Source organism: Triturus cristatus, chromosome 2_1 (genome assembly GCF_964204655.1).
Source record: "Triturus cristatus chromosome 2_1, aTriCri1.1, whole genome shotgun sequence".
Taxonomy (NCBI): Eukaryota; Metazoa; Chordata; class Amphibia; order Caudata; family Salamandridae; genus Triturus; species Triturus cristatus.
The window spans coordinates 1,017,352,765-1,017,380,162 of NC_140581.1; the positions used below are offsets into that span (position 1 = coordinate 1,017,352,765).

Sequence of the window (27,398 nt, forward strand, 5' to 3'; positions counted from 1 at the left end):
GCTGGCTGGAGGGCATGTCATCTTGGCCTGCCGGGGCGTCAAATATATGACAATGGTCTGAAAACATTTATATCAAGCTGACGGTGAGCAATTTGGATTGTAGTCATCTCCTTACAGTCAATCCATCATAATAATTAAGTGGACAGTAAGCTTTGCCCCGTTGCCAGCTGCAAATAGACAGCAAAGTCCATCAAAGCCTTTAAAACATTAGGGCAGTATCAAAATATTTCTCTCTTGCAAGGGGTCCTTATATTTTTTTTTTTATGATGTTTAATTTCAATTTGTACCCCCCACCGGAGTGTAATATTGTCGCTACATAGGCACCGATGAGAATATTTCCGTGAGTAGGAATTACTGTAAATGTATTTAACGTAAAGCAATTGCACTTTTTGTAAATGTAATGTAATTTTTATTATGATTTTTATGTAAATAGGGATGGGGAATTGTAATGATTTTAACTAATCAAACAATAAATTGAAATTGATTGAAGGCCTTGCAAAGTGGGGCTTGACCACATGGCATGGTCTCTGGCAAGGCCCTGCCTCTACTCCTCCATGGACAAACAACCCTACTTCACAAGGCCTTTGGCTGTTTGCAGGGAAAGCTGGCCTCCAGCCAAACCCTGCACCCAACTACCAATGGCTAACTGCCACTTATCACAGGGCTTGATTCATTCAGTTTGCCCTTTGCTGTTTTTATTTATTAGGAACAGCTTCCATGAACCCAGGTCAAGCTTCTCTAACACATGCAGCCATGATCAAGGGTTTACAGTTGCAAATTCATATATGCAATACCTTGATAGATGATGCAAGTATCAGGGAAGCTTGCTCTGGTGTAGCTTTAGTTGGGAATGAAGCCTGGCCCACAATCCATGGTACCTTTTTTGGGATCCACTGATCTCTGACACCTTACTTGGCACCTGGTGTCCACAGTATCTAGCTCGCACCCAGGGGCCACAGTCATCATTTTAGGTGTTGGTGTTCCGTGGAATGAAAAAAGAATCTGTGGAGCCTCAACTTTTTCAAAGTGATGATGTTTTTTTGCACCCAGGGGGAGCCCTTTGAGGGTGCCCTCACTTTGGCTTGGGGATCAGCGTGTGTGTACCAAGCACCCTCATATGACGTTTAAATGTTTTTCCTGTCTCCTGAAATAGCTGCAAAAAGAGAAATGTTTTTCTTGTGGCCAGTCAATCAGATCACTCTGATCCAAGGTTTCAACTTAGAAACCACCACCCAAAAAGGACATTGGGACAAAAAGCTTCCTCATCGAATCTGATTCCTTGTATTTTAGAATTTTCAAATTTGCGGCTTCCAAATGGCCAAAATATACAAAATTGTTAACTTCAAATCCCTTTCTGCAATGTTTTAAAACACCCATCTATAAAAAAAAAAATACTGAACAGATTTGCACCAAACCAACAAAAGCATGTTTTGAGTAAAGATTTCACTTTTTTTCACCTGCAAAAATCTGCATGAAAATGTTCATGCTGGACCCAATCTGAGTACACCAAGTGATTGCCAAATGTGTGCAAGTCTATCCATGGAGTGGGAAGTTATAGACAAATTACAAAATGACTTCTAAATAAAAAGTGTGGCTGAACCATAACTACACAGTGGTAACTGCTACTATGTAATATACACAAAAACACACTCACATATATAAGTCTGCCGCATGTGTTATTGTAGATACACATGCTCTACATACTCCTGACATCTATTGTTGTTCTTGAACATTTGCAAGTTGTTTTTCTTTGAAGAAAGGCTGTTATTCCCCCCCCATCTCTTTCGAATGTGTACCAACGGGACTCCAAGATTCAACATGTTCTTCATGTTTTTTCAGGCACACACAGTGAATCTTCCATACCTACACTCAGAAAAACTTAGTTGTCTGCCTTTCTTCTCTTGATGATAATATCTGGAGACTGATGGCACCAATCGAGTCCGAGTCCTCATGCCCTCCCTGGGGCTGGGTGCCCCTTCTCTTCGTGAACTTCCTCATTAGAGAATGTCGAGCCCAATAGGGTATTGGAATGGACACCTTCTAATACTTTCTATTTTGCCATGCAAAGTACCCATGGTCAGATCATCACGATCTGTGTAATATCTGCCTCTCCAATGTCCATGACGATGCAGCATATAAAGCTTGCTTACTTTCCAGTGGAAGAAAACTCTATGGTGCTAAAGGAAGAGGTATGCCAAAAAATGCACCAACAGTCCGGCTCCAACACGCCCGACATCTGCAGTGAACAGGGCCCCTTCAGTGCCGAGGAAGGTAAGGATGCCAGCCCTTTTGGCATCCAGCGTCAACCACCATCGCCCAGACCACAGCCAGTCTTCTCCAGCGATTTCGACCCAGTGGATGAAGAGGCGGCTCTTCCAACCTCCAAGATGAGGAGGCCATAAGTATGGTTGGTGCTGACACTTACTCCAAGTCTCCCATGAGGCCTTGTACAAAGGTAGAGCACCACTTCTGAGGTAGTCGGGTGACGAGCCTCATGTACAAGGCACAGCTCCCAAGACTCCCCTGCCTTTCAGCTCTGTTCAGGACCAGACAGTCACCTTAGAACCAAAAAAGGGCCTGACCTAGTGCGTCGTCCCCCTGTGGCAATCAAGCCCAAAGACCACAGACAGGCCTCAGCTCCACTTGAAGTCAAAGGCCCCTTTAATCCTGGGCCAAAGAAGCATAGAGACAGATTCACTACCCCGCACACTTAAGCTCCACTTCTACCTCCCCCACCTCCACTACCACCTCCTCCACCTCCACCAATACTTCTTCCACATACATAATTTTCACTGCCTTCCCCACAGTCACCAGAGGGATCTCTACACTCCTTGTATGACCTGATGAGCCTCTTTGGTCATGCGACCCCCATGGCCCACCTTTCAGGCCAGGGCCCATAGATGGCCCTTGGGATGACTACGATGTCTACCCCCATGGGCAACCCAGAACTTGATCATTATCCCGACAGGACATCTACTCCAGATAATACCATGGACTATCACGCGGTTATGCAACAGGCAGCCACCTTTCACAAGATAGACATGCCTGTTATCCACAAGGAAGATGATTTCCTTGTTGAGACATTGCATACTGCCCGCAAGGGACCTTCTGCTCAAACCACAGTTGACATTCTGCCACCCAAAAAGGAGAGGAAAGGTGCCTGAAAAGTTTCAGCGCTCTGTCCATCATCTCCTTGTGTTTGCTTTGTTCGCCCTAAGTTGGCAGGGTATGCCCAAACCTGGGTCCCTAGTTCACTTTGCCACTGGATTCAAGCTAGCCTGGCTGCTGAGGGGTGTTACCTCAAAACCGGTTCCAGGATGCTTGTTTCCGGTCCAGGGAAGATGTAGCATGGCAGATCTGGCTGGACTGTTCCCATGAGGAACAGGGTCAAGACTGATTTGCAAATGGCTGGGTCTGAACTGGGGTGGCGAAGTGAGCTAAAGAACGATGATGGATTCAACCCAGATCTATGACTGGGGGTTATTGTCTGAAAAGTTTCAGCGCTCCGTCCATCATCTCCTTGTGTTTGATATGTGGAGTCAAAGCACCACTCCAGCCTGTGCAAAGCCTGTGAGGAAAGTGAAGGCCTTTCAGAAAGTTTTTTTGTTGTCGGCTAGAAACATGCTCATAAAGTTGAGGCAAGAGATACTGCATCACAACGTAACACAGAGCCGTCCTTCATGCAGTACGACAACACTAAAGGTAGTAACAACCAGGTACCGAGAAGTGTTTAAGGTCATGCTAGCCAAGTTCCCAGAAGCGCTAAAAGCAGAAACATTTCTAACATCAAGAAACGCTAACCAGGCGCGGAAAGCGCAATGAGCGGTGGTGAAACCCAGGTGCAAGAGAAAGCAGCGAGCAGAAGCAGGCAAATGCCAAGAAATACTAAAGGCAGTAGAAACTCGATACAATACAAAGAGGTGAGAAGGGTGAAGAAACAAAGCTGCTATTTACCACCAAAAAAGAAGACCGGGGCTTGCAACCGGAGAGTGGGAGCGATAGTCCAAATGTCAGCACGTGGCTTATGCATGACGAAGGTGCCAGTACAAGCGGGATGCAGACACTGCCGGAGCAAGGTCCGCTCCCAGTAGCAGAAAGTTATACAGGTTATGATGCTGCTACCTTCCTAAAACAACTGCTTCCCTTAGACACTACCAAAAAGCAAAATATTGGTAACAGATGGACTGCCTAGATCGAAACCTTCGATGATTCCTTTGATGCGCTGGAAGTCGCACATGACAAAAATTTCATTAACTATCCAAAGAATTTAGTGGGAGAAGGACTTCAAGAAGTGAGAAAAAAATACCACAAGGTGATGAAGTGACGTACCATCAAATCAAAGAAGTGTTAAACACCAAGTTGAATCCAATGCCAAAAGTTGACTATGAAAGGTACATTTTCAGTTAGGAAAGGCAGAGAGCTGATGAAATGTGGATGAGTGTGTAGAATTACTTGATTTGCTCATAAAGCATTGCAAGTTCAATGAGTTCAACAATGAAGAGGCCATGTGTCTTAGAGTAATAGATGGTTGCCTCTCAAATTCCTTCAGAAGATGAATGCTGAAAGAGACACACAGCCTTGAGTGAGTAATCATGGCTGCCAGAGTGGAGGAAAGAGCAGATAGACCGGCCGCTAATATGGAGACTGGAATGGCCCAAAATAAATCAGCACTGAGTGCAAAAAGTACGTCGAAATACAAGGCAGAAGACCATAAATTAATGTCTCTCAAAAAAAAGTTGTGTTTTGTGGATTTTCCTTTCCACATGAGGGTAGATTTCCTGCCATTGAACAGGTATGCAAAAGCTGCGGGAAAGAGAACCATTTTGAAACAGTCTACAAAGTGAGGGAAGGATCAAGTGCATCACGTCAAGAAAACAAAATGGAGGCGAGATCAAGTGCATTACTTATAGAAAACAAAATGGACGCCAGAAAGTTCCAGACATGACGCTCTACGCACACCCACAAGGCAAAGCGGCAACATCAGATGAGGCAAGTAGAAACTGAACGACGTCGTTTGTCGTCAAATTCTTCATCTAAGAGTTCGTCATTGCCAGGCGATAGTGAAGAAGATGGGTCAATGTGACTGCTGGACAAAGTGCATATGAAAGATTAGCTTCTTGCAAGGAAGAATGCAGATCAAAGCTAGGTCAACAAGTAAAAGTGCGATATTCATTGGGGCACTATCCCAAGATCACACTGAAAGTGAATGCATGCTCCATACCTTTGATCACAGACAGTGGCACATCGATAAATATTATGCCGGTGGAGAAATACAATGAACTGTCTCCAGTGCCCCATTTGACTCCATCGAAGACCAAAGTGTATACGTGGGCAGCTTCAACACCACTGCAAAGTCAAGGGTCATTCATTGCAAATGTGAAGCTTAAAAATATGAAATTACAAGTGCCAATTCATGTCTTGCCCGGCACTTCATCATGCAGATGTTTACTCACTACAATGTCAATGCCAATCATGAGATAGTGGATCAGTTTCCATCCTTGCTTCATAGACTGGGAAGACTTAAGGCCATGAAAGTGCAACTTCACATACATATGTCCTCATCATCCGTCCTTTTTCTTTTTCATCGTTGAATTGCATTTCATTTACAAGATGCTGTTGAACAAGAACTTGAGAAATTAATAAAGCACCACATCATTGAGAAATCTACTGTCTCGACGGCATGGGTTTTACCCATAGTGGTAGTGCCAAAAAAGGATAGTGGAGGAGCCATGTGCATCTGCATGGGTATGCGCCAAGTGAACAAGGCGATTGGAAAAGAATTACATCAACCAGGTCCGCACATTGCAGACATGGTTAAGCAGCTGAATGAAGCCAAAGTCATTTACCATCTTGATTCGTACAAAGCTCAAACAGTAAGAGAATTGCAGGTATAGTACTACCTTTTAGACTCATGTAGGTTTATTTAGATACAAAATACTAAGGGCCTGATTATGAGTTTGGCGGTGTGGGAGCTGGGCAACACGCCACCACCCGCTCCCAAACCGCCAAACTCCACCGCCGTCCGCCCACTTGATTACAAGCTGTAATCCGGGAAGGTGGTACTGCGGGGGCTGATCCACGGTGCTACCTTTCAAATGCTCATAGGAGAGCCTTTGAAAGGCACCGCCGTGGGACAGCCACAGCACATTCCAGCATGGCATGGACTGTAAAGTCCATGCCGTGCAGGAACTGGGGTTACAGAAAGACAGAGTGCACACCATGTGCTGCCCTGCATGCACCCCTGTGCACTGAGACAACAGACCGCCTCAAGCAGTGCTCCATGAGTTCGATTTCGCCCAAAACAATGTTAACCACACTCTCAAGCATGCTGTTGATGCTGTCGGTTATTGGGCGTGCAGGTGGTAGCATGGTACGCTTTCCCATTATGGCAGCTCAAAGGTAAATTAAAGTGATTTCAATTACTGAACTTTCCTATGAACTTTCTAGGGTGTGGCTATATCATCACTCATCCCTGTTCTCACCGGTTTCCGATGCCATTTGAAAGGGGGGTGGCCCAGCCCAGCCTCCTGCGGTCTCGGACGGGCGCAGACTGGCCCACCCTTGGCCCGGGCACGCCCGCACACGTCCCGCGCTGTGAGAGCCCCGGCCGCTATTATGGAACTCTGGGCGCGAAAACCTGACGTGGGTGCCTCCTGGCCCACGGAGTCACGGGGGTTGGAGTCCCCCTGGTGAGGGAGTGCTGTGGCAGGGTTCGCGGTGCAGGTAAAACCGGCTCCCGCGCTGCAGGAGCCCTGGCTGCTCTTGTGCACCTCCGTGCACGAAAGCCTGATGTTGGAGCCTCCTGGCGCAAGGAATCATGGGGATTGGAGTCCCCCCGGTGAGGCAGTACTGTGGCAGGGTTCGCAGTGCAGGTAAAACGGGCTCCCGTGCCGCGGGAGCCTTGGCCACTCTTATGCGCCTCTGGGCGCGAAAACCTGACGATGGTGCCTCCTGGTGCAAGGAATCACAGCGATTTGAGTCCCCCGGTGAGGCAGTGCTGTGGCAGGGTTCGCAGTGCAGGTAAAACAGGCTCCCGCGCTGCGGAAGCCCCGACTGCCCTAATGCGCTTCTGGGCGCGAAAGCCTGACGATGGCGCCTCCTGGCACAAGGAATCACGGGGATTGGAGTCCCCCCGGTGAGGCAGTGCTGTGGCAGGGTTCGCAGTGCAGGTACAACAGGCTCCCGCGCTGTGGGAGCACCGGCCGCTCTTCTGCGAATCTGGGCACGAAAGCCTAACGTTGGCGCCTCCTGGCACAAGGAATCAAGGGGTTTGGAGTCCCATCGCTGAGGCAGTGCTGTGGCAGGGTCCGCGGTGCAGGTAAAACGGGCTATAGAGAGCATATTGGGAGTACACTCTGACAGATCGCTTAGGATAGCCTAACTCCCCCATACCCAAGTATGATGTATCAGGAAACCAGCATTTGCAGAACAGGTTATCATCATTTGCAGCTTTTAGGTCAGTCAGCAAGACTGCATCTCAGTCAAAGTGTGTCACGTTCCAAGACAATCCCAGCAGAAGTACTCCTCTGGCGAATATAATGCAGAGGTTGTTCATATAATAAAAGCACTCTTCCAATCACACTGTGTTAAAGGTGCAGAGATGATGCGATGGTTAGTCTGGAGCTGAAAAGCTGTCTCCAACAGTACAACTAAATACAAGGATATTGCATTCTATGTGCCTAGCCTTGTATAGAGTGTATGAATAACATGATAATAATGCTTGCCCAGACATGCACTACACGTACAATTATTTCTCAGTACATTATTGTGTAAGCGCAGAACATGTAAAAAAAGTCCCCTTTAGAAAACGGTCAACCTGAATCGATAAGCTAAAATGGAGACTTAGAGGTGGTCCTGCTGTGCCCCGCAGCAGCATGTTACAAAATAGTAAAACTCTACTGAAACATCAGATGAGAGAGTTTTAATTTTTCAAAGGGTTGTGGTGATGAAGGGAAGCCAGTGAGTGGGTAACAAGGAGGAAGATGGAGAAGGAAGACATTACACATACACGTTAAAAGGCAATTTTAATATATTTTGTAGTACGTTGGTACCATCACTGGGTGATGGCTAATGCTACTACCTTCCATAAAGGAACCATCTGCTCTGGAGAGGCAGCCCATACTACAACAATGTCTTATGTTTTTACGGATGCTAATTGTATAATTCAGAATGCGTGTTTGTGGGGGGTTGTTTTGCTGTGTGGTGTGCAGGGGAAGGTGTGCAGTGTACTATTTGTATATCACTGTATGTATGTATGTATGTTTGTGTATTGTGTGTCTTTGTGGAAGTGAAATATAGAATAACAGATTGATGCTGTATCCTTGGAAGTTTACAGGGTACCAGTGGAATTTCAGTGTAGACCCTGGCCCACCCATCAACTCATTGTGGAGCTCTATATTGATTGTAATTAATTGCATATTCTTACTTCATTATAGCCGGAGACTGTCATGGTTTATAAGAAGTAATTGTCAAGATCTTTTCACTACAATCATTCAGTCCAGTCCAGCGGGCACTGTGCCAGAATGAAGAGTAGGGTACTTTAAGCAATCCATTTTGGGGCAGTCCCATAGTTCAATTGCAGAAACTTCTTCATTGCATTGATGCTTCAGAGTATTCTGTACATGAGATGACTAAAATAAGAAATGTGTATGATGTTAGAGCCAGCAAAGATATGAAATGTAACTGTCAACAGTAGGATGTAGGATATAATGACATACCAGTGTATTTTACAATGTCTTTGTTCATCTTCTCTGTTCTCCCTTTTCTAGGCTTACTGCCTACTTTGGCTTGTTGGAGATCTGTCGTCCCAAGGCAGGAGAAACCGTTCTTGTGAATGCTGCAGCAGGGGCCGTTGGTTCAGTTGTGGGACAAATTGCAAAAATCAAAGTAGGTAATATCATGTAGGTTCCGCGGAACACACTAAAACTAACTACCAGTCACAAAATGTTCCTTGAATGTGTTACCTGCATGTGCGGTCTACTAAGAAGAGATTATAAATGTTCCTCTTATGCATGTATAAAACCATTTTCCTATGTTTAAATAGTTTTAGAAGTACTCCCATCTTTTTTTGAAAAAACACTTGCACCCCTATAATTAAGGTACCTTTGATGAAATTCAATATTGCAGTGCCTAAGCCTCTTGTTTAGATGACAATGTGTGGTGAATTTATTTCTGCCTCTCATCACAGTGTTGCTATACCTTCCACATTACTGAGCGACTACTCCTTAGATCATTTCCTGTGGTGGATTGCTGATACGATCACACTAGACAATGAAACAACCAACCGTGTGGTGAATCTGACAGACACTCTTCTATTGAAACAGCAACCTTACACTTTAATTTAAAGTCTTGGTTTTGTTCCGACTAATAATGTCCTCAAATTTCAATTGAGATGTGAATTGGTGGAATTCCTACTAAAAAAACTGACTAAAAGTTTCTTCTCCAAAATAGACAGTGCCATACATGGTAGAGGCGATATTGGAATCCAAAATAAATCTTCATTTTCCCCACCTAGTATTGATATACCCCCAAGGGGGTACTTGCCTTTCGAGCAGTATGTTGTACATGATATTAAAACATTGAAAATGTCTAATCTGTCATCATTCTATCACCTCAGTCTAGAAGAAAAGACAGCTCTTGATGAGTTAAAGTTCGATCTAAATTTTATTACGAAACGAACAGACAAACGGTGCTGCTGTCCTTTGCATAAAAGAAATGTAACATCAGGAATGTCTACGTCTATTGGGTGTTTACCACAGAAAGCTGCTCCTAGTGAAGTGTGACCCTACTACAGTTATAGAACTGTTGTGAGTTAGGACATCTCACAAAAAGTGACGGACTGGTCTCACACACCACCTGGTGTCATGCTTCATCATCGGCCAGTCCTCGCCCTCCAAAACCTTCGTTTGATGGAGGGCGGGCATACACCTGGAGACAGGGATGCACTTCTAAACTAAAGAGTGGGGGCCCGTGGGATGGAACGTGAAGTTAAAAATCATTATAGTTACCAGAAAAGAAATTTTAATGTGGCCAATAACTATATGATGCTAAAAACAATAGGACGGTGTGTGGGGTGTTTAGTGTCCCCTAACCGTCTCGTGAAAGGTCGACATGTTTCAGCCTAGTTGGCCCGAGCGGGTCCAGGGCTTTCATCAGGACCTAAGTTTGAAATGGGGGCTCCGTTCTTACCAACAGGTAGCAAGAAAGTACCACTGCGCGGGTGTGGTGAGGGCCGCACTCCGCTTCCTAAATGGCTTCCAAACGTCAAGCCTATAGGGAGGAGTGAATAAACAATTGTGTATTAACTGTAGAAAAGGGTCAAAAACACATGACATTAAAAGACAAAGATGAAAAGAAACAGCGCATGCGTAAGTTCCTTAAGGTGAGTGACCATTCACGTGACTTGTGCCACTCTATGTGTGTACACAAACAGAACGAGAGTATAGAAGCTCTCGTGGGTCTTACCCTAGTTGAAACAACTACTTGCCACATGGGGGGAGGGGAGGGGAAACTCCTGTTCATTCTGGAGGGAGAGAAGGTAAATCACAGTATTCATCAGAGTATTACCATCCGGTATATGGAACATGGAAATTCCACATGTGAGTAAAGTACACATCCATTCACACAGTAACGAACCAGAGGGGTCTAGTTACAACTATAATCGCATTCATACTCTTACTGTCTCAGGCAAAGTATCCCGCGTTCAGCCTATGGTGTTGCTCCCGGTCCTCCCGACTGTAGGAATGAGGCCGCGGGGTCGGGGTTTAAATATTGTGCTTGAGGCTTTAATTTGAGTCAGCGGTGAGTAGTTACGGCTGAAAAGTGACTCCGTTTTGTTTCCGGTGTCCCGAGCGGACGTGAGGATGATGCATGCAGCGGCGTGCCTGGTTTTGTCATGGCTGCAGCGAATGGCCAATGGTATTACCCCAGCATCGGCGTGTGCCCAAATAAGGAAGACGAGTCACCGGACGCGCCCGCGGTTGTAGTCACGTGTGAGAAAGCGCGTCTCGGATCGCCTTGGTAACGCGGGGGTGACGTAGTGAGAATGAGTTCCGATGCATTCTCAGTAGACCAATGAGAAGTGTGGTTGTGTAAATTGAAAACCATGCAGGACCAATCATGCTTTAGTGATCAAGATGAATGGAAAGACCGTCTGGGGTTGCCTTGGTGACGCGGGGGTGGCGCGGTGTAAAGGTGGTGATTTGCTTGGGGTGGTCGTCTGGTGGTAACCCAGGTAGCAGTCGCCTAGATCAAGGGTGGGCATAGTAAGGCGAGCGAAAGGCCAAGTGCCAAAGGGGGCGCACATGACTCCTGTAAATAGAAAGAGTCCTGACTCACGAATTGTGTGCAGGATGAGAGAGGTGTGTAGGGAACATGAGGAAAAGGAGGGCAGTTTTGCAGTGCCATGGGGGCGCGAATATTGCCAAGTTGGTGGTCAATGAGGGAATGAGAAGATGGTGTAGAGACAGTAGTTAATGGCACGGGGGCATGATTGATCAAGTTCAAGCCATAGAGGTGAAGTGGCGCGTTGGCGTCACAAAAAGTACACAGGGAGAGGAATCATCTACTCAATTGGACCCAGGGGATAGCGTCGTTAAGGCCCCTCTCATGGGATCGCAAACGGAAGACCCAACGTTGTTCCCTTACATGAAGAGCCTTTGAGAGGTCAAATCTACTTTTTTTCATGACTTCAAGGATAGTCCATCGAAGGTCGGTGTCCTTGTGATGTTTTTCCAAGAAGTGCCGTGTGAGTTTAGTATTCGTTTTTTTACATCTTATGGTACTGCAGTGTTCGTTGATGCGTATCCTGATTTTTCTGGTTGTCATGCCAACATACTGGAGACCACATGGGCATGTCAGGAGGTAAACAACATTCTCGGTGTTGCAATTGCTGAAATTACAGAGTTGCCACTGTTTTCCTGTACCTATGTTGACTTCTTTCGTGTTGGTAGTAAGGTTACAGGATGTGCATCCCCCACATGTAAAGTGTCCCACCACACGCGGTGTATCCCAAAGCCTCTGTTGTTCAGTTCCAACTGTAGTTGGCATGCTGGCGTGAACTAGTTGGTCTCGCTGATTTCTGTTGCGTTTGAATGCAAACAGTGGGGGTTCCCACCGTTTTCCCGCGCTGTTCAGAATGTTCCATCTTTTCCTAATGATCTTCTGCACTGTGTTTGAAACAGGGGTGAATGTGGTAACGCATACTGTTCTGTCAGTATTCTCTTTAACCACATCCTCTAGAAGTGCTTCCCTTGGGTTGTTTCTAGCTCGCTTCTTAGCCTTGCGTATCAACTTTTTAGGGTAGTGGCGATCAACAAGTTTTGTTTCAAGGAGAGATGCCTGTTCTTCGAAGGTACCTATATCAGAGCAGTTCCTCCTTACGCGGAGAAATTGTCCAACCGGGAGATTTTGTCTCAGGGCCTTAGGATGGTAGCTCTCATATAGTAGAAGGCTGTTCTTATCGGTGGGCTTGTTGTGCACTTTGGTGGTAATCCCTTCGTTAGTCATAGTGATGTCTAAATCAAGGAAGATAGCCTGATTTTTATTGATTGTGTGGGTGAATCTCAGGTGTGTATCTTTGGTGTTAACCCACTGGACAAATCTTATTGCCTCTTCTTCAGTCCCATTCCATACTATAAGCACATCATCTATGTAGCGTTTCCAAATCCTGAGATGTTGTAGGAATGGATTGTGTGGATTGTGGATGAAGTCGTCCTCGAATTGCTGAACGTACAGGCAGGCCATACTGGGGGCAAAGGTGCTCCCCATTGAAGTACCAGTGATCTGGTGATAGATGACTTTCTCGAACTCGAAGTTCTCAGTGAGCGCAAGTTCCGCACATTCCATCACGAAATGTTGTGGGGTTAAAAAGTCCCACTCTGTTGAGGATGATATTTTCCACCACTTCCAAAGTGCGCCTCTGTGGTCTATTGGGTGACAGCAGTACTCGCAAACCCTACAATCAGTTTGTACAAAAAGATAAAATGTGTGGCGCAAACCTATGTAACATCCTGACCATTACCAGACCCCTAGATAAGAAAACCCATCCTCAGTATATTTAATGGGGGTCTACCTCCAGTTAAAGGCCACAATACTTGTGGTAAATGTAGCATGTGCCACCTAACCTCTGTCACAGAAAGCATCTATCTTGGCTTTAATTCTCCTTTGGTTCCTAACAACATACCATCAGCAACTCCAAAGATGTGATTTACCTAATCATATACCCTTGCAGTCAGGGAAATGTTAGCATGAACACCAGAAAAATCAAGATCAGACTCCGTGAACACAGAAGTAACACAAAGTGCAAAACATCAGTGACTACATTAATTTATAATTTTTCACAAGGCGCTCATACTACAGAGAATCTTCAGCGAGTGGTGATCAACAAACCATGGATAACCAGAAACAACAATAGAGTGGAAAACACATTACTCAAGCAGGAACAATGTTGGATACACATACTGGGACCACATCTATCAGCTCAATGAGGATATTCCTTGGCAGTATTTAAACAAAATTTAATTATGGTCAGACTTGAGTATAGATTTTGTTTCATGTTTTACACTTAATCATTGTACCAAGCTTGGCTGGCTATATTGCAAATACGCATTCAGAGAACATCTACTTTACCATTTCAGGTGAAATGTTTTTCCATCCCTCAAAAGGGGGATGACCAAATACCATGTCAGTAATGATCCAATTTTTGCAACTCATAGCAGCATCATACATTTATGAACCCTTAAAATCACTATAACACATAGTACTAAATACAAAATGACCATATCTTGAGCACCAATCTAACCCTTCAGATTCAAATACAGTGGATTTCCCGTTTACAAAGGTTTGTCATAATAATATGTGCACAGTATATCTGCTAAACATCAATGTCTCCTAGCTGTACTCTGCCTTTATCTTTTGATAGCAAAGGAAATCAGCATTCTAGCAGTGTTATAGGACATAAGCAATTGGTGCTCCTGACACGCCCTTCTTGTTGATGTGACACAACACCCAGACATCAGACATGGCGCGGCGTATAGCATGTCCTGATGTCACACGCTGAACACTTAGCTTTGACGCTGCCGAAATCCATACATAAATACTTGTTCATCCTATTCGGGCTAACAATGGATTGATCGACATCAGCAGTGACTGTGTCCCTTGAAGACATGAGTGACTTCACCCTGGCCCTTTTGTTATGTTAGTAGCCCACCAGCCTCTCTTTTTAATCACACTTTAGCAACCAATAAGAACCTCTGTTTTTTTCCTAACGTACGTTGGTAATCACCTCGATATTCAGAGGGATGACATGCTAATTTGATCTGCCAGCACCTAGAAGAGTTGGCAAGTGATACTGTTAATACTCCATTACCATCAAACCTTCTAATTTTTTTTAACCCTCTCATGGCTGTCCTGAATAATGTTAGTACACAGGCTACACCCCTAGGCGGTGCATCATCTACTTACTATTTTGATCCCTACTTATGATATCCTGCACTCCGACTGGATTGTGTAGCCCACTCAAATACTACTAAATGTTGTGAATGTGGGAAAAAGTCCTGTGATGAAGCATGCCATAGATAGTGGGTGAGGGTTACTTTTCCCAATTTGGGGGATCTCAGGTCTCCAAAATAAGACCAAAACATTTTTCGCTATCAAAACTGTTTTGTTCTGATGCTCAGTAATCCACATTTGTAGGACACTTTCACCCGAGCCTTGATCTGTGTTTACCGGACATCTTGAGTGAGGGCTTCAGCCTCACAAGTTGGCAATCTAGGCTTTGCAATGTGCTACACTGTTGAGGCTTATTTAGAGGAGGCAGCTGTGCTCTCCTGAGGTCTTTACAAACACCCAGATAACTTTTTTGACAGTCAAGATTTCTGTCCCTGGGCCATTTGTCTAAATGAATTTGTTTGGTTATTTCTACAGTCAGTATATTATTGCTATACCTTATACATTAATGCATGTGGGATACCGCTCCTGAGATCATATTTCAGTGGAGGATCGTGGATACTTTCACCTGAGCTGTCCTCGCTTTCTGTTTACCAGCCAACTTAAGTAAGGGCTTCAGCCTCCCTAGTTGGAGGTCTAGACGTCAAGATATGCCACACTAGCAAGGTCTATTTACAGATGGCAGCTGTGCATGTGCATGCAGTGAGCACGCTGCTGGCATGCCAAATGTGAGTCCATGCCCCGGCGTCACCAGCCATGACGTCTCTCCAGTATCAGCCCACCTACAATTGACTAGAAGTCACAAATACTCAACAGGTATGCTAAATCCAACACCTATTACATCCTATTTCTTCTAATGATAGCTCTCCAAAAAGCACTTTTATAGTCATAATGAGTTACTTGCACATTTCTGCCCATACTATCGATTATCAGAGAATGCCAAGGTAAATGTGGAACAAGGCAACTTACTGCCCATTGTTCCACTCTAAACAGTACATTCTCCTTGGCCTGTGGAAAAAGGGTATATTAACTTACAAAAACAGGTCAAAGCTGTGCTTTACAATGTTGGATCAGCGACTCAATATTGCCTTGAGACTGCAGGTCTCTGTGAGTTTTTTAACTTGGTTCTATGCTGTCTCGTAGAGCCGTGGATAAATGATAACTCTGACCATATACTAGATAAACTCCTCCAATCTCACTACTCTAGCATAAGTTTAGTTCTGGCATGAGTAACTGGGGTAGGTGGGTTGTGATCCATTATAAAAGTAAACTAAGGTTATAAAAACACTCTATTCAGAACTAATTTGCAACCCTTGCTTGTGAATTTAAAATGCGTCAAAAAATAATATTTTTCTCATTTATTGCACCCCACAAACTAAAATAGATGCAACACCCTTATTAATAAAATATATTCTTTATTAATCGAAGACATTCTCATATTTGTTCTGAAAAAGGAATATGCCATCGTTCTCTGATACTTTGGCTTCATTTATTTATTTATTTGAAAAGTTTTATAAAGCGAGAACTTGACCCATCAGGGTATCAGAGCGTTGTACACCTAAGCGAGATAAGCAGGTAAAGGTGTAAAATACTAACTATATAAGAAGTTAAACAAAAACAATGCAAAAAAAGAACAGCCAGCATCATATTAGATCTAAATAAGCAAAACCTTGCATAGTTGAGTAATAGATCAGTGTTGTAAACAGGAAATACATGTTAGTTTGGGTGACTTCAAGTCTATTGTTGCAGGTAGCTATTCAGGAGCAACCCCTTTGACTTCTTTTTTTAATGAGGCGGATGTAGGGTTAGCTCTGATTTCTGGAGGAAGAGCACACCATATTCTTGGAGCAAGACCGAACAAGGCGTGGTTATAAGTTCACTTCTTTTTTAAATTTTGTGGTTTTAACAGTAGTTTTAGATCTTCTTAGGTTCTGATTGAAACCAGATAGTTCGAGTTATTTTGCCAGGTTAGCATGAGTGTTTTAATGAAGCACTTTGTGCGTCAAGCAGGCTATCTTGAACCAAATCCTAGCTTCAAGTGAGAGCCAATTGAGTTGAATTACATCTGATGTGAAATGAACACGTTTTCTTGATCTTTGGGATAGACCAAACCCAGGGCTCCCTTGTGAATTTCGATAGTGATTTTGAAATCTTAAATCAAAAAGTAACAAACAATGGGATCACCCATAAGTCAAGGCACCTTCTTTATGCTATCCTGGACCCCTCCATCATTTGTAGAGCTGACCCGGCCTTGGCATGGTCAGACCACCTTTGTCTCTGACAACACCTAAACCCCAAAACATATTTGTTTTGAATATGCTGGTGTTCCGTGAATCTCTTAGAAGCCTCTGTTCAAGTTCCCTCTTTCTTCCAGGCTGATAAAATATCAGCCTGCACTCTAAACGCTGAAAACGCTCTAACACTTCAGTCATTATTCAACCTCTTATTGACCCTTTATGTCCTGAAAAAATGATTAATTGTGACATCAATCACTCTTCTAATACAATTCATAGATTACTCTGGGCCTAGCAGCACTAATGTTAGAGACCAGAAGGGATGAAATGCAGTGGAGACTAAAATACACACAGAATGCAAAGCAAATCCATATCTCTAGTCTTTCTATAAAAAATAAACTTATAAAGCAAAATATGACTTTTACAATAAGCGCCTGTTAAATGCCCAGAATAAGCAAACATAATTATTTCGAGTACACGAAGAGCTGTCTGCCCCTGAGACTTCTAGTCTCTCTCTGCCACCATCTCAATCTCTCTGCACTCTGACTTTTTTCCCACAAAAATTGACTATATTAGATTTTGGAGGGGGAAAATTAATCTCCTATTTCCCTAACATAGGAAGGGACAGATCCTTGAAAATTCATGTTTCTCCCGAGAAGATCCACAATACCCTGACATATTTAACGGAAGTTTACAATCTGGAAGAAGTAGAACTAATCAGAACAAAATCATTAAACAACGGAGTCCAACTTTATCTGATAATCACACTTCGCTCTTTAACTGTTCTCTTATTCAGGGCACTGTTCATGGAAATCTGCAATTGGTAAAACCTCTGTTAAAAAATGTAGGCCTTTCTTCAGAGGAGACAAATAACAATCGACCCATCTCACTGTTACCATTTCTGGAGGAGCTATTGGTAAAAACTGTTATTTACTCAGCTTCAAGCCTTCATTGGGAAAACGAACTTACCTCACCCTCTTCAAAAAGTCTTCAGAGATTGACACAGTACTGAAATACTGTGACTATATGTTCTTGATGACTTATGTAAAGTTGGTAGATGGAGCCACACTTGGTAATGGCCGCACTGTGAGTGAGCTCCTCTGGTCGTGTCGTTATCCTGCATGAATCCTACACACTCAGTGGAAAAATCGCATAAAAATATAATCTCTTGCCTGTGAAGAGTGGAGGGAACGTCCATGTCCAGAATCGCCGCTTCCGTCAGTTCGCCGGCCAAATCGCCGTAGAGTCTGAGCCGGGACACGGCTTGGGGGGTGGTGAGGCGCGTAGGCGGCGTGCCGACATCGCGAGATCCACTGAGGGGGCCGTTCGGCCGATGTGAGACAGGCCCTCCCTGGCGTGGACAGACTACACCCGGTTGGACCGAGTGAACCGTCTTTACCTATTTGCCCCCGGTTCTCCGGCGCCTGTGTGGACACCGCTGCGCGCCGCGGACGATGTAGAAGTTGTGGAAACAGCGCGGAGGCCGGGGATGGCAGCGACGACAAGAGCGTTCTTCCCTGGTGCTGCGTGAGCAGTGAGTAACGCGGAGGCCCCCCACATGTTGCCTTAACGCTGCACAGTCTGAAGCACCCCCCCACCGTGCTGCTGATATCCTCGCTCTGGCGGTGTGGGTGATCGCGGAAACTGGGTGATTCAGTCCCTGCCGACATAGTACTGCTGGCTAGCATAAAGATTGACTGCCAAGCCCCAGGGGATATATAGGGGATATATAGGGGATATATAGCTGGGCGTGCAAGCACTGGACAAAAGTTCAAGAGCCCCTTCTCTGTTGCCATATTCACGTGCTAGCCTGGGATACGGGGGCGTGCAGGCCTCCACATGTTGGTTGTGCATCAGTAATACCACTGCCAATTTTACAACCTTGTTGTCAGGATTCCAATAACCGGGGCTGGTGTCTGTGACTGTGCTGGGCGCATGTGATGAGAGGTCTACTAGGCCTAGACCGGAGCGCAGTTTGCCCCTAGGATGGATGCACTACAACCCTGCAATCTTGTGCTCTTAACAGATTAACTTGTAGGCATCCATCTCCTGGCCCACAGATACTGGGAGGCTGAGGTGATTTACCATACCTGTGTTGATAGGCATGACATCTGGTGTATGGTTGCATTGCATGCCTGAACAATAGTACTACCAGCTGTTAAGCTACAGCCCTGCCATTTGATTCTCTGCGCACTGAGAGGGGCAAGGCGACTATTGAACATGGGTATATGTAATAATGAAAGATGTCTCGTAGACAGGCCGCTTAGAACAAGATGTAGGTTTATTTAATACATTACAAAGTCCATGTAAAGTTCAAGTAAAGCCTCTGTTAAGTCCATATATAAGCCCTGTAAAGCCCCAACAGGAGCAGCCTCCCTGCTGCTCAGCCCATCTCTACCAACTGCCAACTCCTCCAGTCCCACACACTCAACATTCCAAGTGACATCACTCATGGCTGAGCAGCAAGGGACAGAATATTAATAAGGAAGATGCACCACAACAACAATAGGTTATAACACATCTCCCTTCCTTACGAAAACTAAGCATAAAGATATAAATGCATCAAAACAAGATATCACCAAAATACCATTGCTTACATAAACAGGAATCAATAAGAAAATACATTATGCAAGTAAATATACATCAAATCAGCAAATACTTGCAAGAAAAATATCTATAACAAAAGAATAATGAACCCCATCCCCCTCCCTAGGGATACTAATTAGATGGGTACACACTACCAACAAATTAAAAGTAATAGGGTAAACACACCACCCTATAGGGGAATACACCTCCCTTAGAAACTACAACACCTCCCTTAGACTGCAATAGGGGAAAACACCTCCCTATAGGGGAGGACACCTCCCAAAGACTCTCCGAACACTGTAATGGGAAAAAAAACTTTCCCTATGATACTCCAAAATTCCAAATACTGTAATAGGGGAAAAACACCTCCCTATAGGGGAAAAACACCTCCCAAAGACTCTCCGAACACTGTAATGGGAAAAAAAACTTTCCCTATGATACTCCAAAATTCCAAATACTGTAATAGGGGAAAAACACCTCCCTATAGGGGAAAAACACCTCCCAAAGACTCTCCGAACACTGTAATAGGAAAAACAACCTTTCCCTATGATACTCCAAAATTCCAAATACTGTAATAGGGGAAAACACCTCCCTATAAGGGAAAAACACCTCCCAAAGACTCTGCGAACACTGTAATAGGGAAAAAAACTTTCCCTATGATACTCCAAAATTCCAAATACTGTAATAGGGGGAAAAACACCTCCCTATAGGGAAAAAACACCTCCCAAAGACTCTGTAATAGGGAACCTCCCTATGGTACTCCATAACGCAAATCACAGTAATAGGGGAACAACGTCACCCTATAGGGAAATCACCTCCCTTAGAAACGGTATGACTAAGAATAAAATACAGATACAACACCATATCCAACATTCACTCATCAATGTAAACACATTAATTACGTACAACACAACAAAACGCAACGCAATGAGAAGCAAACAAAGCAAAACACATAATAACAGTGTACATAAGCATGGTAATGCACAGTGTGGCAAAAACAAAGATATCCCATCCTCGTTGCCAGTGTAATAATGAAAGATGTCTCGTAGACAGGCCGCTTAGAACAAGTTGTAGGTTTATTTAATACATTACAAAGTCCATGTAAAGTTCAAGTAAAGCCTCTGTTAAGTCCATATATAAGCCCTGTAAAGCCCCACCAGGAGCAGCCTCCCTGCTGCTCAGCCCATCTCTACCAACTGCCAACTCCTCCAGTCCCACACACTCAACATTCCAAGTGACATCACTCATGGCTGAGCAGCAAGGGACAGAATATTAATAAGGAAGATGCACCACAACAACAATAGGTTATAACACAATACCGGACAAAATCAGCCCAAACTGCATTTTGAACAGTCCAAAAAAACGACAGAGCGCGCGATGGATGATACATGGGGGCCCCAGCACAGACACAGTCAGGAACCGCGGACTCAGCAATGGATTTTCAGGGTATGTTTGCAGCAATCCAATCAACACTGACAAATATTGATGGTAAAATAGACTCCTTAATGTACCGAGTTGATAGGATGTCTGCGAGGTTGGATAGACATACCGAAAGAATTGACATGGCAGAACGCCGTATATCGGACGTGGAGGACGCCCAACGCCAACTGGAATGAAACAAACAACAACTGATAAGACCCTGGCAACGGTACTGGCAAAGACCGAGGATTTGGAGGCGAGGTCACACCGCAACAACCTGCGCGTCCTGGGCATTGCGGAAACAACCAACACAGGTAACATGGAACGATGTATTGAAACCCTGCTGACCACAATAATGGGCAGAGACACCTTTTCTGACGTCATTATTGTGGAGAGAGTGCACAGATCACTGGCACCGCCTCCGCCGCTGGGGGCACAACCGCGCCCCATCATTGCCCAAATCCTCAACTACAGGGACCGAGATGCAGTGCTTCATAGGGCTCGGGAATTGGGGGCTCTTACCCATGACGGCATGGCTATCTCCATCTACCCGGATTTCACCGCGCAGGGCCAAGAAGCCCGGAAGAAATTCCTGGATGTAAAGAAGAAACTCCAAGACTTGAATTTAGGCAATGATATACCCGGCGCGTATGAAGATCATAGATGAAGGTAAAGGTAGGGTTTACAACACACCCACGGAGGTTCTCAAATACTTGAAAACAGAATAGTCTCAACAGCCACGCAGGAGGTCCCCTAGAGGTGCACAAGATGAACCAGGGACTACCTCAGATGTTGAGTAAAGCTGTCTGCGAGATCCCAGTGCGCTTCGGACTTTTTTTTTAATGGCGGCACGTCGTACCGGTGCACTACGGACTCAGATAAGTGACTATTGTATTTTCTTAGTGGTGCACTAGTGGGCTTAAAGTATTGCATAATGCTGATGTTTTTTCTAACATGTGAATACCTAAGCCACATAGACTAGAATCTCCTATGGTCTGTGATAGCTTGTTTTTTCTTCCCTGTTATTGACATTGAGTGTGTTCACTATAACACTTTTTGAGTGGAAACATGACCCCGCGTGGATATAGCTCTTCGGGGAATAGGCTGGCTACTCTCGCCTCTGTTGTGCACACCGCAACCTTGTTTGTTCATGTTATTTTTTTGCTTTGTACACAATGTTCTGAGGGGGAGGGGTACGCTCATCTGTTTAGGGGTTTTGTCTTTGCCGTAATTGGGATGGCAAAGTGGGTGGGGGGAGAGGTTGGAGACACAATTGTAAAATTGGTCAGCATGGAGAGAATTGTCTTTATGTTACGCAGATCTAGACGCAGGTATCCTAGTTCTATGATTATCGTGGTTAGCAGTGGATAGCTCGTCATCCATTACGAGGAAAATCGCATTTATGACATGGAATGTTAGGGGCTTACAAAATCCACAGAAAATACGCAAGGTCTTCGCTTATTTAGATCGGCACAAGGTAGATGTAGCTTGTCTGCAAGAGACACATCTTACTACTATGTCAGAACATCGGTTGGGGACCAAATGGGCCACTTACAGATTTGCGTCATCCTACTCCACATATGCTAGAGGTGTCCTGTTACTTATTAAAAAATATGTCCCCTTCAATCTGATCCAACAAATACATGATGATCAAGGGAGATATGTGATTGTACAAGGGAATTTCGGTGGAACTGTCATGACCATTGTCCATGTATATGGACCGAATGTAGATGATCCTTCTTTTTTCACTGACATATGGGCCAAATTACACAAGTTCCCACCCTTGGCAATATTATGGGGCGGTGACTTTAATACATGCATGGACCCCAGGTTGGACAGGTCCACCTGTAATGCTCGATATGGTAAACACTCCACTAAGGTACTTCGGGGAGGTATGGAAGAATACACTATGTACGATTTGTGGAGGTTGCGCCACCCCTCCCGCAGAGAGGGTACTTGCATATCCACCACACAACACATGGTCGCAAATTGATTTCTGGCTAGCCACAGCGGAGGTAAACGCCTGGACGACCGCAATCATACATCTGCCTAAAACTCTTTCTGATCATGTCCCAGTTAGATTAGAAGTAGCCCTACCCACTCACACACCACGACAATTTACATGGCGCCTTAATCCCAACACGCTACAAGATCAAGTATATAGAGTGGAACTACGACAAGCTATTACGGAATACTTTACACACAACGTCAATTCAGTGAGTAGTGCTACAGTGTTGTTGGAGGCCTTTAAGGTAACGATTAGGGGCTTCTGTATAGGTAAACATGCTGGTATACTCCAGTACATTCAAACTCAGTTGTCCAATATTGGGGCAGACATTAAGACACCAGAGACCGCATACACGACCTCTCCGAATCCTCAACTATTAGCCGAAATTCGCAGTCAAATAGATAAATATCATGAGTTTGTGGATGATGAAATTAAATACCTTTCCCGTAAATGCACAGCCAGAGCATATGGACAAGGTGGTAGGCCAGGTAGAACACTCTCCAGTAGGTTGCGGCCCACACACACTGCATCGTATATAACTCAAATTGCAGATCGCCATAATACCTTACAATACGACACCCCTTCTATCATCTATTGCTTTGTGGACCACTATGCTCAGCTTGGCCGGCAGTATCCCCCACTGAAATAAATGCATACTTGGATGACATTGCCCTAGCGTGGCTATCTGACGCGCATCGGGAATATTTTGGCCACCACATAGCGGAAGATGAGATGAGGGACGCTATAAAACCACTCCCAAACAACAAAGCACCAGGTATGGATGGCCTACATGGAGAATTCTACAAAGAATATAAGGATGTGCTACTTCCTCACCTGGCAGCAATGTACGAAGAGGGCATACTACCCCCCTCACTACGTGAAGCACTTCTGATCACGCTTCTCAAACCAGACAAAGATCCGACCCGGTGCGATTCCTACCGCCCTCTATCCTTAATCAACACGGACACCAAAATGCTAGCGAACATTTTTGCCCGCCGATTCCAACCGCTGATGACCAACCTGATCCTCCCGGATCAGGCTGATTTATTCCGTCGCGTTCCACTACACAAAATATACGGACAATATTTACACTGTTCCATCATTTACACTCGGACTGGCGGCTTCTGCGACTTTATTAGATGCCGCTAAGGCATTTGACTCTGTGGAGTGGCCTTACATGTTCCAAGTCGTGAGACGAATAGGGTTCCCAGAACCATTTTTGAAATGGGTGGCTCTACCATACACGCAGCCCAGCGCTAGAATACGTATAAACGGTAACACCTCTGATCCTATTAACATATGCCTTGGTACGTGACGGGGCTGTCCGTCGTCCCCGCTCTTATTTACATTGGCGCTAGTGCCCCTCGCATGTAAGATTCATCAAAAACATGTTGATACAGCCTTACAATTTCGTCTACGGCCCATACAATCTCTTTGTATGCAGATTATATGGTCCTATACACCAGACACCCAGATATAAATCTCAACAAACTTACCTGAGAATGCATCAGATTTGAATATTTCTCCGGTCTCAGTATTAACTGGGATAAATCAATGGTGATCCCGCTCACCCCGAGGACAACCCAACCAACGATTGATTATCCGCTACAATGGCGCACAGACCCAGTGAAATACTTATTGGTCTGGATACACCATGACCCAGATCTGGTTCTGAGCGAAAATTATGGGACAGCGATAACTAAACTAGAAGATCAGATTACCAGATGGATTCACCTCCCGCTATCAATCGCTGATAGAATAGTTATATAAAAAATGGTGGTGTTACCAAGATTTCTTTATTTATTTATGAACATACCAATATGGATTCCGCAGGTGCTTTTTGCCAAACATCGTACGGCCCTGCTTAGACTGACATGGGCGGGAATGCATGCACGTGTCGGCTGGAAAGAACTCACTAAGCCATACATGCGAGGAGGTTTTGGGGCTCCAGACCTTCAACTCTACTACTAATGTGCACAGGCGCAATATGCCCATTATTGGTTACATCCACATGGACATATACCTCATATTGCGGTGGAACATGAAAGCTTACTTCCTACTCCGCTTATTACACTTATCTCATCGCCACAAAGCCACATTCCACCCACAGTGATCTACCCGGCGAGTTGTACCTCCAAAGCATGGCATACGCTAGCTAAACGGGCGCACAAACTCCCCACGTATGCGCCAGCACTCCCGTTGACTCACCATCCGCAACTCACAGTGACACAAGAAACTAAAATGCTACAGTTATTAAACGAGATGGGTTTTTGTAAAATGGGGGATGTTTTCCCACATGGGACGTTTATATCACAAACTGATATCACTCTCTGCACACATCATACCCCATTGAAAACTTTTGCATACATGAGACTGCGCGCGGCAATCAAGGCTCTATATCCTACGTTCCCAGATGAACCGCTGGCACTTAACACGCTGCAGATCCTGCTGTTATCTCCCAACACGAAAGGGTCTAGTTACGAAACTGTATAATGCGGCCCAACGGGAACAATTCAATGCTCAGGATAGACCAAAAATGAGATGGGAAGACACATTAGGTGTAAGCATAACTACTGAACAATGGGATTATAGTTGCACACAACTGCAAATGCTGACTTCTAATTGCAATCTGAAAATAATACACTTTAAGTTTCTCCATCAAGTGTACTACACGCCTGCACAACTCCATAAATATGGGCTGAGGGACGATGACAAATGCCGTAGATGCGGAGCTTTGACTGCGTACTTCTACATGTGGCCTGGTCGTGCCCGAGACTTCATTCCTACTTGGCAGAGGTAACTACTACACTCACTCCCATGTTGGCAGAAATTTTACCTAATACACCTCAAACATGTTTACTAGGTATGTATAAGATCAAATTAGCTTGTAGACGTAAATTCCTCGCAATTGCACTTCTGCTAGCAAAGATGCGCGTACCACTGAAATGGGGTAGTAAGGCTACACCGAAATGTAAACACTGGATCAAAGATCTGGTTTACTGTAAAACACCGTTGGAAACATATGCAGAGGAGCTACCACAAGCTTCTCGTCCAAGGAATTTCTGGGAACCACTAGTAAAATTTCTGGAATCTGTGCACGTTGAGGATTGATTATGACCTAGCAATGGCTATGTAATCGCACAGCACGTAATCCCTTCCTATGACCCAGTATGATAAATATATGGGCCCTTAGATAGACCCTCTTTTATTTGTGTATCACTTGAATCTGTAATACTCGGATGTTGTGAAGTATGATGTTCTGCTATGACATTGTGATTATTTGAACATGTAACGTCAATGATAATATGCATAACTGTGACATATGGACTTCTTCTTTGTGCTTGACCGAGAAAAATAAAATAATTTTTTTTAAAAAGTTTTTAAAAAAAATAGTTGGTAGATGGCCTTTTATGATATGCACTAATTACACATGCACTGTCTTGGGGCCACGTACAATAATTTGTTTTCCTGATTGCAATTCCTGTGATTAATAAAATCTCAGGCTTTGTGACCGCAAGGCAAGTTAAAACGTATAAAAGGTAAAATAAGTGAGTCTGATCAGGGTGCATGAGGCTTGGCATAGAGTTTGGCAACCTCCTGATGATTGCTTTAGCAAGTATTTGACTGTCATGATGGACAATGGTTGACACAAGAGGCACCTATTGGGCTTTTGGGAGGAGCAAAACCAAAGCCTCGTCAGTAGAATGAGGTTGCCCTTCACAGTACCTCATTGTGTAAATCAAGAAATGTGGATGACAATACTGCAATGTTTTTTTTTCATAAAATCCATTATGAGGTGATGGGTATTATTACAAGCTGACTGTCATCTTGCTTTCATTAATTCGAAAGTGGTAAAATGTGCTTCTTGGTTGTTCTGTCTTTACTAGACATACTTGCCAGCCTGGTGTGATCCCAGCACTCCACATGCTGTATTAAAATGCCCCAAACCTATTGTTATTTTGTATTTAATATGTCTCTTTTCAGGCAGTCTTTTTAGGCCTGTCCTTTGAGACAGCAATATCTGCTTTGCCAGACTTTTGTTTTTCCCAAAAAATGAATACTAATATTTCGGTCAACAGGCTTCAGCCTTTGCTCTGTACATTTTTTTAAATTTCATTTGTCACTTAAACCGTAAATCAAATTTTGTTTCCTCCCACCACACCATGAGGCAAAGTGTTTTTAAATGTGGGTTTATATTCTGACAGCTTTTCGAAATTGCTGTTATATGGTGTTTCGGTGATATTGTAACATTGTACCTTCCTGTGACTTGAGTGCTTGGTTAGGTTGTGATTTATTCTGGTCTCTCACATACAATAATACTATAAAACACAATAGAGCAGATGGAATGCGTGCTATTTAAAAAAAATCCCTAGTAAAACAGCCACATCACTGAATTAAATTAAATTAAATGTACATTATTTACTGTGACCATGTGGTGGCCATATTTAGGTGGTGGCATAATTGTTTTTTTCTCTTCTTATTTTTGTGGAAAATACTTGAAATTAAAAACTTGTGTTTAAATAAATAACCATTGCACAGGCCTCCCAAGGACATACCTACTTGTTTTGTTATTTTGTGTATCCTATTGTCTACACTCTTGATATCTACAACCAAGTGAGCGGTTTCTCTGGCTTCTCAAACTCATTATACTTCATAGTACCTTTGATATAATGCAAATACCTCCCAGTTAGGAGCTTTTGAGA

General features: G+C 44.2%; 1 protein-coding gene across 2 annotated transcripts in view; it reads left to right on the plus strand.

Annotated features, from left to right (window-relative positions):
- The window catches only part of LOC146866244 (prostaglandin reductase 1-like), a 336,856-nt gene that overhangs the window by 154,337 nt on the left and 155,121 nt on the right, over positions 1-27,398 (plus strand). For both annotated transcript variants that reach the window (XM_085634947.1, XM_085634956.1), the window contains one exon: positions 8,769-8,886. In XM_085634947.1, coding sequence (XP_085491073.1) covers positions 8,769-8,886 — 118 coding nt within the window. The remainder of the gene's footprint in view (positions 1-8,768; positions 8,887-27,398) is intronic.